General features: G+C 39.2%; 1 protein-coding gene across 1 annotated transcript in view; it reads right to left on the bottom strand.

The window, feature by feature from the left end:
• LOC138041081 (uncharacterized) overlaps positions 1 to 12,500 on the bottom strand; it is a 22,614-nt gene that overhangs the window by 1,740 nt on the left and 8,374 nt on the right. Inside the window, exons 4-15 of the mRNA XM_068886849.1 lie at positions 12,181 to 12,500; positions 11,631 to 11,706; positions 11,344 to 11,540; positions 9,499 to 9,637; positions 8,648 to 8,903; positions 7,809 to 8,311; positions 7,097 to 7,254; positions 5,079 to 5,871; positions 4,215 to 4,303; positions 2,708 to 2,776; positions 2,422 to 2,520; positions 1,901 to 2,105 (exon numbers count right to left, since the gene is read on the bottom strand). The exon at positions 12,181 to 12,500 is cut by the window's right edge and continues 84 nt beyond it. Of these exons, the coding sequence (XP_068742950.1) occupies positions 1,901 to 2,105; positions 2,422 to 2,520; positions 2,708 to 2,776; positions 4,215 to 4,303; positions 5,079 to 5,871; positions 7,097 to 7,254; positions 7,809 to 8,311; positions 8,648 to 8,903; positions 9,499 to 9,637; positions 11,344 to 11,540; positions 11,631 to 11,706; positions 12,181 to 12,500 (2,904 nt within the window). The remainder of the gene's footprint in view (positions 1 to 1,900; positions 2,106 to 2,421; positions 2,521 to 2,707; positions 2,777 to 4,214; positions 4,304 to 5,078; positions 5,872 to 7,096; positions 7,255 to 7,808; positions 8,312 to 8,647; positions 8,904 to 9,498; positions 9,638 to 11,343; positions 11,541 to 11,630; positions 11,707 to 12,180) is intronic.

Here is a 12,500-nt window from a genome sequence, read left to right as displayed (position 1 = left end):
AGACGATTTACCATGGTGAGCCGTGCCGCAGTAGCAGGAAATGTTATGGGATTTTTTTGATTTCACATTTCCAAGCTAGTTTGGAGTACAGCATCGGGATAGGATGGCTCTTATTCCTGGAAACTCTTACCCCCTTACATATCGAGCTAAACTATGTCTTGTGAATCGCACGGTGGATCGTTGACAATCACTTCTCAATTTGCGTACATTAAGTCACTTTTAATTTAATCATCCTGTAAATTCATCTCGAGTTGGTACAAGCTCCATATCGGCACGACTCGGTATATTTATCAAATATGCACCGAAACCTCACGAGATGTCAGCGACGCCACCTCTCTGGCGTTATTCCCTCCGCTAACCGCTGTCACTCCTTCAAATGCCAACTTCAGTACTAGTGCAACGAAGAACGCCTTTATTTCGCTCGATTCTCTTCTCAATAATAACTAAAGCCCCCGATGTCATGTGCACGCTACGTTAATCAAAGCACACAGTGTCAACTACTTTAAATGGAAATGGGGTACACAGCGTATTGAAGATGTTCCCTAATACACCACGTAGTATTTATAATTATAATTATTTTGGCCTTCTAAAAATTCTCCAACACATATTGCTTTACTATCATCATGTTCAGACCAATTGCCCACTTTTTTAAAAACCAGGCATGCGAACAGACAATCCGTTTATCTTAGTAACAAGTTTACTTCTTTTCCAAAGAGACTTGACATCCGATCTACACCCTCTACAGATTTGCCGATTTCCTTGAAACAAATACACTACTCGTCACATTTGTTGGAACGCCCATCCCCGTTTTCCCCCTACTCCGATGCTGATTTTTCACAACTATTAGCAGTCGCTCAAAAAATTCTCACACAACATTGAATTGGGGGGAGGGGAATGTGGTATATGTGGGGAGCGTGATGTGGTATAAGTAGGAGGCAGTGTGCAGGGGCACCCAACGAATCTGTTCCTCACATTATCTGTTCCACAGAGGAATCTTGCTGGCTGGCAAAAATACAGGTGTTTTGATGATCTGGCTGGGAAATTTTGTTACTGATAGAGGTTTTGCCTGGGAATTACTGACTTTTTCTAGTATTTCAACCCGAGCTGGCTGTAGAAACTCTGAAGACTGAGGACGACTAAGAAAAAAAAAAAAAAAAAAAACAGAACCCCTTCCCTCTCCCAGAGAGGACTCAGAAACATAGGACGGCTGGTCAGAGTCATTGCCCTTGCGCAAAAAACCTGTTTAGTCCCGGTTTTGTCGCTTTTCTTCGGTCGTTTTGGATCGAGGGATTAAAAAGCGCTCGGAATGCCTGGCTGGGAAATAAATTTGACCAGCTGGCTGGAAAGCCAACCAAGTTTAACTAGCTGGCTGGGAAATTTCTTGTGTGTCTTGCTGGGAAAAAGGAACAGATAATGTTTTCCCAGCAACACTGAAAAACACCTGAAAATGCCTGAATAACATGTATTTTCATTAACTGGGGTATAATAATACATTTTACAACAAATTGGTCGTTGGGTGCCCCTGAGAGTTTAGTTAAGCAAAACACTCTATCGTTGAAAACACTTTCTAGGGAACCAGAGCCTGCAAAAAGTCCCTGTCGTGTCTCTCTCATCCTTTCATCACAGAGCAGGTTCAAAATTATTCACAGAATACAAGTAGAGAGATATTTTCGTCTGATTGCCAAAAACGTGAGCAAATTTCCTTACCGTGTCTATTCACCATGCAATATTTTATGGGACATGTCTAAATAATTTTGCTTTGGACACAAGATGAACGAAAGAATGTTAACTAATAGGTAACTATGTTGGGTCGTTTTTATTGCCGTAACCTGTGCAAGACTAAGCAAAACTGACCATAAGTAAGGGTAAAATGGACCCTTTTTGATAAACCATTTGTTACCTTGATTAGGGTATTGGAGCTTCCGAATCGCAGATGACAGTCTCTTGAAATGGCCTGTCTTGTAAATGTTAAACGTTTCCTTTAAGCCATCTCTTTTCATGTTTTTTATATCTTCCAAATCGCTTGGCTCTTTGTACCCACTCCTTTCAAAAGTGGGCCAATATTCCCCCAGACCAAGTTCCTTCAACCACTCTTCAACATTGTCCTACAAGATAGGAAAATCTTAATTGACATTTTAATTGTAGTAGAGAATCCATCGAAATGATGTCTCAAGGATAAAGTCACATGCAATTGCAATAATATCAAAATCAACAAAAAGAACGATCTTTTATAATTGTTTTGATAAAAAGAAAGACCTAGACGGCCTTAAATGTAACATTATCTTCCAGTATTTGTCTCTTTCATCTAAAACAAACTTCCATTGTATTTTCCAGAGAGGACAGTCGTGTAATCCGTTGTAACTCTGTTCTGTTCACTTCCACTCTGAGGAAAAAATTTCGAGGCTCCTATCCATGACTTACCGGAATACCCTCTTCAATATCTACCCGTGGGATTTTCTTGATTTCTCGTAGGAGTCTCTTGCGATGTCCTCTTATCTCGATGCCAATATTTTCAAGATCCTGTTAAGAAAGTGCCGGTCACATTATCAAAGGGTCTCTAAGAATTGAATTCAGTTTATCACATGTCACTTCACAGTGGCAAATGGTGTCTTTATTTGACTTAAAAGCTGCTTAATGTTTCCTTGTTAACTTGGTTTTTTTTTTTTAATTATACCTTTAAAGAACTTGTGTGGATGTATCACTTTACCTTTTCCGTCATTCCAGGCAAAAATCCCACGGTGTCATATCCATGTTGACGAAAATTGTTTGCATAATTCTGCAGTGACAGAATGAACGAAACATTATACTCTTAATTAAAGTTCAACTCAGACGCTGCATCAATCTTATTCTATATATGTTGCCGGTAAAATCTGCTCACAGCATTTTAACCTAGGTTGAATCGGTGATCCTCATTTTACGAAGGTTCAATACGCACTCATATGAAGTGAAGAAACTTACAATTAGGGTCAGGTTAAGATTAGTTTTGGTTCTTACACATGGATATGCATTGATTTATTATACAAAAAGTAAATAATGAAAAAAAATGTGTTTGGTTGAGCATGTTCGTCGTCATAATGTAGTGGCAAAGGCACAAAACTATATAGATCTGGACGGTCCAAGTTCGATTACTTGTAAGTTCGTAGAACAGTTCAATATTGCCTTACCATGTTGAAATGTCGAGACTGAGTGGATAAGCGTATGAATCCTTTAACCGATAAGATAAAGCGAACTTAAGAAGAGATGCGTAAGACAGAGCTTGAGGAAACGTGTAGGTGTTTTCAATCCTTTTCGGGGGTTGATAGCTGCTTTAAAGTAGGTAGAGTGCACATTCAACCTCAGGTAAAATGAGGATCACCAATTTAATCTTGGTAAAGCCGGATTCAACCAGAGACCGGATTTGACCAGCAACATATACAGCTATGATATGGGCTTCACATGGTCTTAAAAATAAAACATGTTCTACTGCATGGAGGAAAACATACGTGTTCACGTTTTCTCATATGTGGTCTGGCTCTGTACTCTAATACTAGAGGTTTAAATACACTAAAGTGCTATTATGGTAAAAAAAAATCAATTCCTTTTTGCTCTTCCGAATTTGAACGAGTGTTGGCTTGGCACCTTATTGGAAAATTTTGAGCTTTGATTTTTATCCAAAGGCTGTTTATTTTAAGTGTAAGTTTTGGATATCATGGTCTGCCATTACTCAAGTTCAAAGCTGACTGATTGGACCCTATGGGAAAGTGACGTCATTTACCTCTTAGCTTAAAATTTCAGCGTCTAAATGCAGCTTATTATACATGCAAAACACGAGTAAAAAAGTCGGAAAGCCCAAAACTCTCTTACTGCATAGTAATTCAGCCCGCATACAAACGCATTGCAGTCTTGAACTAGTGACTGTTTTACGTCATTTTCTCCTCGATCCAGTTCTCTCAAGATTCTAAAATTAGTAATGGCAGACCATTACATACGCAAAGTCCAGTTAAAATATACAGGTGTATTTTTGAAATCAAGGCTTAAAACTTGGGACATTTAGTGTTAGGTTAACACAGTTTTGAAATCCAAAGAAAAAGAAGAATTAAGCCGCTCACTTAATCACTTGGATGTTTCCGAAGAATTTAAAATTGAGAATTTCACGTGGTTAGGCTCAGGTCGTACCTTGCGCGAAGCATAAATTCAAGGTCATTATTCACGTTCTTTTTAAGAGATTGTCTCACCATAAATTCTTCAGTCAACCATCGTTCTACCGGTTGGTTGAGATTCGAGTAGGAAGCTTCCTTTTTCAACGCTGATTCGGGACGATCACCTAGACAAACGGAAATGTTAAGAACAATCGGGTTAGGGTTAGGGTTATATTCGTATTCTCAATATTGGACTGGAACTACAATCCTCGCCAAAAATCCTTGAAACACCCCTTTCCCCTGTACAATGTTGAGATGACATTTTATTGTTTGACTGGCTAGAACAGTGTTGAGATGACATTTTAATGTTTGACTGGCTAGAACAGTGTTGAGATGACATTTTAATGTTTGACTGGCTACAACAGTGTTGGGATACATTTTACTGTTTGACTGGCTAGAACAGTGTTTATATGACATTTTACTGTTTGACTGGCTACAACAGTGTTGAGATGACATTGTACTGTTTGACTGGTTACAACAGTGTTGAGATGACATTCTACTATTTGACTGGCTACAACAGTGTTGAAATGACATTCTACTGTTTGACTGGCTACAAGAACATTGAAAACGGGAGGAGGACGAAAACGGTGCGAGAATGTTCAAAGTGTTTCAAGGTTTTTGTCTAAGATTGTAGCTTGCAATGGAGGCTAATGCGGGGGAAATATATTGAAAAGATTCCCCCGGATTCGCCTCCATTGCAAGCTCGTGCCAGTCCAATACTGAGAATACGAAAATGGTTTATTAGTCCTTGTAGAAGCTAAGGATTTTCAATCCAGTAAATTCTGTCTTCGTCATTTAGTTGATTCTATGGTTGAACATTCAACAAGTTAGTTTGAGCTAGTTTAATGGAATAATAAATAAATCGATTAATTAAGATTAATTTTGTTTCTATACACGTACCACTAAATGCCAATGGCGTGAACGACATCATCATCGAATAATCTTCACTTCCTTGTTTTTGATCCCCATCTATATCAGCCATGATCGATGTCGAGGCGGAGACTAATGCAGACACTGAATATGGAGAGGTTTCTATGTCGTTTTCTAGCTTTCCTTGTTCTTCACTTAACTGAGACGGGATATTTACAGGATCACGTTTAATTTCTTTAGATTCGTTTCCATTCTTTGCCAGATATGAATTGTACGAACGGGGATTGCCAATTCTCATTGGACTTAAAGAAGCGCTTCCTTCACTGCTGGACTGAGATTGTGGAAAATTCACATCGTCATCTGAAAATTCTACCTTCTGTGGCAGGCTTCTCTCTTTAAGACGTGAAAACGATAAAATTTGATCATCTAGGCATTCCTCAGTTTGGACTGCTTGTTCACGCAAAGTGAGAGAGTTCTTCAATTGGAGCCGTCCTTCAGTAAGTTCTGTAGATTCTCTTGATTTTATTTTTCTTGAAGTATTGATCGCTCTTTTCTTGTTTGGAATTTCATCCGCAGAGTACACCGTTTGGTTAGAAATGTTTAGACTATCATTTTCGTGGTCTGTTGTCAGAACACCACCACCTTCCTCATACAGGATAATGGTTTGTGAGGGTCGTTCCGATCTCGCATCCTTGAATTTTACATCAGGAGTTTTGACGACTTTCGTGTCTTGGATTTTCGCGTCTTCTGTTTTGACTGTTCCCTCTTCTGTAATGGTGACGATAGTTTCTTTGTTTTTAGCTTGGTCTGAGGAATCGTGCAACTACGAAGAATGACAATGGAGTCAGTAAGGACTTGATACTTGTTTCCAACAATAAAATAAGACAGTGCTATTAGAGTTAGGGTAATTTACGCTGTTTATCCTTTCTTGAGAAGGAGAGGTAAGAGGGCACTTTGAGACTGACTTAATTAAGTTGTCGGTATTCCAAAAATGATGTTGAAGCTACGGGGAGAAGAGCAATATGCTCTTTGCATGACCGAGTCACGTGACTTTGTCAATCATGACAAAAATGCCAGAAATGGAAAGAGCATGATGAAATCAGTTAGAATGTCAATTTTGACGCCACTGACATTTAAGTGCTTGATTTTAGAGCGGTTTGAAAGTTTTAAGAGAATTGTGTGCTGGATGGCAAAGCTTGCCACCCAGGCCCAGCAGCTGTTTTCCATATAAATCTCAGTAAACGTTTTGAATCACTGTGAAATCTCTCACATAAATGTCAGTGGCCACAAAATTACCATTCTTACTAATTTCATCACGCTCTTTCCATTTCTGGCATCTATTCTGTATCACGACCATATTTGTTTAAGATTGACGAGGTCACCTGACACGGTCATCCAAAGAACCTATGGGACACTTCGCAACGCTTATCGATAATGACGTGAATTTCGGACATATCTGATATTGAGAATGGCAAGTCACATTCTTGTTAATTAACAACGTTCAATTCTTTGCTTTATATACTGAATCATTTCAAGTTTAGGGGGAAGTGATCCTTGTACTCCTCCGGACAATTTTAACTGAATTATCACTTCATAGATGCCTGAACAATTCAGGCAGCTTCAACGGGATTCGAATCCATGACCTCTGTGATGCCGGTGCAATGCTCTACTAACTGAGCCATGAAGACACTCATTTAAAAGCAGGTCAGTTTGTTGGGCTAATGCGCTCTCGTGAAAGGACTGAATCAATGACATATGTATACATTTATTTCAAGTTTTGTTGGATTTAGGAGGAAATCGTTTCTTTAACTTGATTTAAAGCACTTGATAGTGTACTTTTATAGTGTATTTTAATTTTCTCCCGGGTTTCACAACCCACTCAGGAGAAATAACATTTACCGGCAGATTGTATAGGCTCCCTTTAGCAGGAGGAAGACATCAGAAATGGCAGACCAAAAATTGCTTCCGTCCAGTTGTGCAATCAATGGTGCTTTTTACTTGCTATCCTCCTTTTTTCTGTTCAAATACTAAATATTCTTTGGGCGTACCTTGCTACCTGCGACTTGATGCTCCTGGATGAAGACTTGAGGAACCTGACTCGGTTCATTTCGGTTTTGGTAACAGCATATGCATAGCTTGTTTAAGTGATTGAATAAAAGTTTGTACCAATCTTCACTTTCCGACACAGTTTTTCCCTCTCTTGTTCCTTTAAAAAGGGGACAGTAAAAATAAGCTTTATAAGCAAAGATACGATCCAGCTTCAATCAACGATCAGACCTCAAAGGCTTCAAAGGTATTTGGAATATTTGTGATCATTTTACGACACTAAAAACAGTTTGTAATTTCTTACTAATTCAAACGTAACCTTAAAGGAATTTCAGCTTTATCGCACATATTTTTGACATATTTTTTCCCTGTCGTTGTAAAATGAGCGACAAAAACAGAAAGAAAAATAGCTGGCTGAGGGCTAAAGGACTTGGAAATGGTATCTATCGCTTTGATTGGCGCTCTCAATCTTGGTTATATTCTCAACTTGCGTAATGCATGATCTCGCCAAGTGTTGCCAAGGTTAGAATTTGAGGCGGTACGCAAAATTCCCAAGAATTTTAGCGTTCTGAATTAATTCAAATTATTCCTTTCGAGTTTGTTGGTTATGGGATTGCGCATAGCCAGCTCAAATCCATTGCGCGATCATAGAATATTTAAATCATACGATTCAAATGATAGTATTTAAATAATCAGAATGATAGTATTACATACCCCATGACCTGTCCGTTAGATTGCAAAGGGAATAAATTGTCAGAAGAAGATAACCAGAGGGCAAACACAGGAGATACCACACCGCGTGCAAGAGACATGTAAACTCTTTTGGGTGTAATATTGCTGCAGCGATAAACATGCCAGACAATCCAGCTAAATAAAGCGAACTGACACTAACGGGTAGTTGACTGTCTAAAGGTTGAGAATCATGAAAAGTGGTCATGTTTGGCTGAGAAGCTGTTTCTACTTTTGATGCAGCTCCTGTGTCTCGTAATTCCCTTGAGACTTGGACAGCAACTCCGATAAAAACAATGCACATGATCACAGCAAATACAAACGTTAATATTTTAGACACTCTAAGTTGGAAGGTTTGTGAAGTAAATAAGCACACCATTACGTATGCGATAACCAGAATGCAGATGAGAACCACCAGCGTTATTTCATTCATATTGACTCCCGAGTACATGATTCCGCCAACAATAATCAAAATAACTGTTGAGGGTCTGAAAAAACAAAAGAAAAGTTGTTTGTGTAAAGGGGCCTTTACGTAAGTCATACCATGGAAGAGGAAGGCTACGCCATGCATAGTGATAAATCTTTTGAAGGTAGGTGCTTTATTTAATGCTGAACCAACTAGAAGAATGTTTCTCGAAGAGCATATTGAAATCCCTTGTTCGATATTTAACACACATATTACTTTATTTAAATACGGGGGTTTTGAATCTGTTGCAGTTCTAGCCTCCAATGGACAACTAAGATAGCGTGTTAAACTTGTGCGCTTAGTGTTTATTTTTCTTTGAGCCTCAGGAATTATCAATAAATTCTACAATCGCACCCACCCGATAACAGTAGAGAAAACAAGAAAGGCCTGGTAAAAGATGAAGAGCAAAGAGATGTGTTCGTTTGCCCTCAACGTCGTTTTGAACTCTCTGATAAGTAAAACCAAGTTGGCTAAGGTTGACGGAGTCCATCGGCGCCTTTGTTTGTAGAATTCATCAAAACTCTCCGGGCAATAGGTACTGTCGACTGCGGCTGCGCAATAGGTCAATCGCCAGCCTCTCTGTATCATCAAAGTACACATCCATCGATCTTCACCTTCAAATACAAGATATACAGGAATATCATTCGAAGATATTGAAAACAGAAAATTTTTTGCTGAAAGGAAAGATGTGGTTCGTTACAACAGCGAACAGGAAAACACTGTTCTTCTTTGGCTAGTTCAAGCGGGTAAATTTTCTGTTGCTCTCCGCCTTTCTCGTGTCTGTATCCAAAGACGTGGCGCACAATTTTTTCAACACGAGTTATGTAGAATTGAGAAGAAATTACCAGCCTATACTTTCAATGGGGAGTTTAAACAAAGACCTAATTCTTTCCTTATTTCTTTGGTGCTTACATAACATAACATAACATCGTACAGATGCTTCTGACTTCCAGTTGTATTTTGGCCTGTACAGTGAGCTTGAGATGTGGCTCAAAGTCCGAAGCGATTAATTGAGCCCCATTGTCGGTTAGGATGGTTCCGGGGATGCCATGTCAGGCAAGGTCTGTCTCAGTTTTTCCTGTAATTGTGCTTGACAGGGTATTCCAGTTCGTAAACTTCAATAAAGTCCTATTAGTGATCTGTATCGACTGATCTGTAGTGATCTGTTCAATCTTCCGTTTTCAATTTTTTTTTTCACCGTAGACTCACCCATATCTTTTGTAAGGAAATCAAAGGCATGATCCACTCCCGTGGCGTAAATTGATAAAACATCTCGAACAGCTTGGCATCTGTAAAGGCTAAAACATCCCGGACAACACAACACGGAACCGAGCATGTGATTTGATACCTGGGATAATGAAAGAAATCAAAAGTCTCAAACCATGTTATCCGGCAACATTTTCTGAATTTCTGCCACTACTTTGCGGGGTGGTGTGGCTAAATATGATTGGGCACAGGTATGATCTTATTTCACATCTCACGGGTCGTTAATTAACTCTATTAATCTTTGTAAATAGCCATTTCAGTGCCTCAATCCCGCTACGCTGTAAGGTTTATTTCAAACGCGGTCTTGCAAGTCAAACAGCTTAAAATTCCGAGTGTAAACATAAATAAAGGTATTTATAAAATGATTAGGATAGTACGTGACGCCGAGACGCAGTCGAGGGTTTGCATAACTGTCTCAAATTTCCCCTCTTGTTTAGATGAGGCTATTTCAACAGGTAAAAAGTCGTCTATTGCTTATATGTCGTTTATGTATAGTTTCTTTTATATTAACTTCCTCTTTGGCCTCAATATCAACTCATAAAAATTGGCTTATGGAATGAAATGTTGGTGGAACCCACTGGGAACTCGGAAAAATCCGAGCCCTAGATAGTTTCCGGACCCACCACCCTCCGTGATCTAGTCGGATGCTCTAGCCACTGAGCTACTGGAGAGTCTATGGCTCTATGACTCTATGACTCTATGGGTCTTTGACTCGAGCTGCATCACGCAGCTATAGAGTCAAACAACGACTAACAGCATAGCTCATAACTAGCATCACGCAATTCATGTTAAATCATATCTGAGATGCGGCCAACCAACCATCAAAAATGGCTGCATCGCAGATATGCTTTAAGGTGACTTGCGCGATGCAAGTTATGAGCTATGCGGTCAGTCGTTGTTTGACTCTGTATCTGCGTGATGCAGCCCGAGTCAAAGCCCCACATTTCACCTTTGCTTACCATATAGTAATCCAGTAGCTCAGTGATTCGGGCATCCGACTGGATCACAGGGGGTCGTGGGTTCGAATCCCATCTGGGGTTCGGGTTTTTCCGAGTTTCAAGTGGGTTTCATCAACACTTCACTTCATATGCGTATATTACTCTCAAATTGGCTTGATAGCACCATTTGCAGACTATTGCACTGGTATCGCATAGGACATGAGCTCAAATCATCCAGGAGCACCGAAAGAGTATATAATTTAGGTAAATATCTGTTCGGAAATGAGGTGGACACTTTTCTGAACAGATATCCCAGGTTTCGGAAAAGTAGTGAAGAGTCTGAATAGTGAATAGAAATTTCGAAACAACAATGAAGTTAGAGTAGACTGTGATATTAGAAAAAGCATAAAATCTGAAAATTTATAACATATCATTGTCGGCAAAGTTTGTTTGAGAATCATATTTTACGCAAACATTTTCGGGATAAAAGGACGACGTAATGTAAAGTTTTCGATCACACCTGTCTTGATTACTAAAACTTTCTGACGAGGCAAAAAAACACCTAGAAATTTCTAATGGACGGAACATCTAAAGAGAAATATTTTGTAGGGCAGCTACAAACGCAATAAACCAGCTTTTAAAAGCATTGTGGAAACCATTTTATCGAAATATTTCTTTATAATAGAAAATTAAATAGTATTACCCTGTGTAGAAAATGTAGCTCAAGATACCTTATGTCATTGTTCTTCTTGTCAGCCTGTTGTTTTACGTGGCTTAGCTTTATGCGTCTGTCTTTAAAGAATAGCTTGTTGGCTTTTTTGAAGAGGGTTCACTTTCTAAGTTAATGTACCTTTTGAAACCAATGACCAATGGCATAGTCAAAGATTTGATACCAAACAGCAGGCCCATTTCCCATCGGGTGAGTCCTTGCGCAAACTGCACCAGTATGAGGATCCTCCACAATCTGATCTATCAACGCCTCCACGGACTCATGCGTAAACTTAACGTCAGCATCTGTTGTCAAGATGAAGCACTGATTGTCGTTTGCTGAAAGAGAAGTTGTTAAATAGTTAGATGTTTTTTTTACTTTATTTTGAAACATGAGATTCGCATTGCAACGATCGAACGATAACTAACCTCCCAGAAGTTTCTCCTTGTGATCCAAGACGTATGACATGTACATTACTTGGCTCCAACGTTTTTTGTTTTTTACCTAGTAGGAAAGATTTTAGTCAAACAATTAAACCTGATTTCCTAAATATTAATGATGAAGATGCAGAAATGAAGTTAAAATAATAACCAAGAGAACCAATGGAAAGTCCATTTAACACACTCTTCAGCAAACGGAGAACTCTCGCTCGGAAAGCACTCACTAATTGAGCTACTCTTAATAATAATAAACACTATACATACTTAATAAACGTCTCCCCACAGGGGCTATTCAGGGATAATGACTGAAAATCAACGAAACGACATAACAGAACAACAACAACAACAACAACAACTGTTAAAAATCACTACTGGCCTGAGGCAAACCAGTTAGCTATTTACAAGTGCTGCTGAGAAGTTGAGGGAGGGACTACAAGGAACAAATTCAACGAGTGCTCTGTGGTCACAACGGGTCTTGAAAACGGGATCTCCGGATATGTCAGGTGATAATCTAGCTATTTATTGAAGTTTTTCGGACCTTGACATTATCTTTGAGATGAACGGTGAAATCCATTCCACCGGGAAGCTTCCACCTAAGCTGCATTCCATAAGGGGTTTTTAGTTTGGTAGAGTCACTTATTGGCACTTTTAGAGTCTTTTCCACCAAGGAGGCCAGCTGCACTACAAAACTGTTGAGTTTTTCAGCTCTGACACAGCCGTCAAAAAAGATGTGTGACTCATAATAGCGTCCAGATCCCTGACTGTGTGTATCAACATCGTGGATGGAGCGAAGCAGTTGTTCCATTTCATAATCCTCTTCGTGATACATAGTAGTACAGATAAATATCCTGAGATCGC

This window comes from Montipora capricornis, chromosome 3 (genome assembly GCF_036669925.1).
Source record: "Montipora capricornis isolate CH-2021 chromosome 3, ASM3666992v2, whole genome shotgun sequence".
In the NCBI taxonomy this organism is placed as follows: Eukaryota; Metazoa; Cnidaria; class Anthozoa; order Scleractinia; family Acroporidae; genus Montipora; species Montipora capricornis.
The sequence above is the reverse complement of the archived record's forward strand: the minus strand, read 5'-3'. Positions and strand labels throughout refer to the sequence as shown.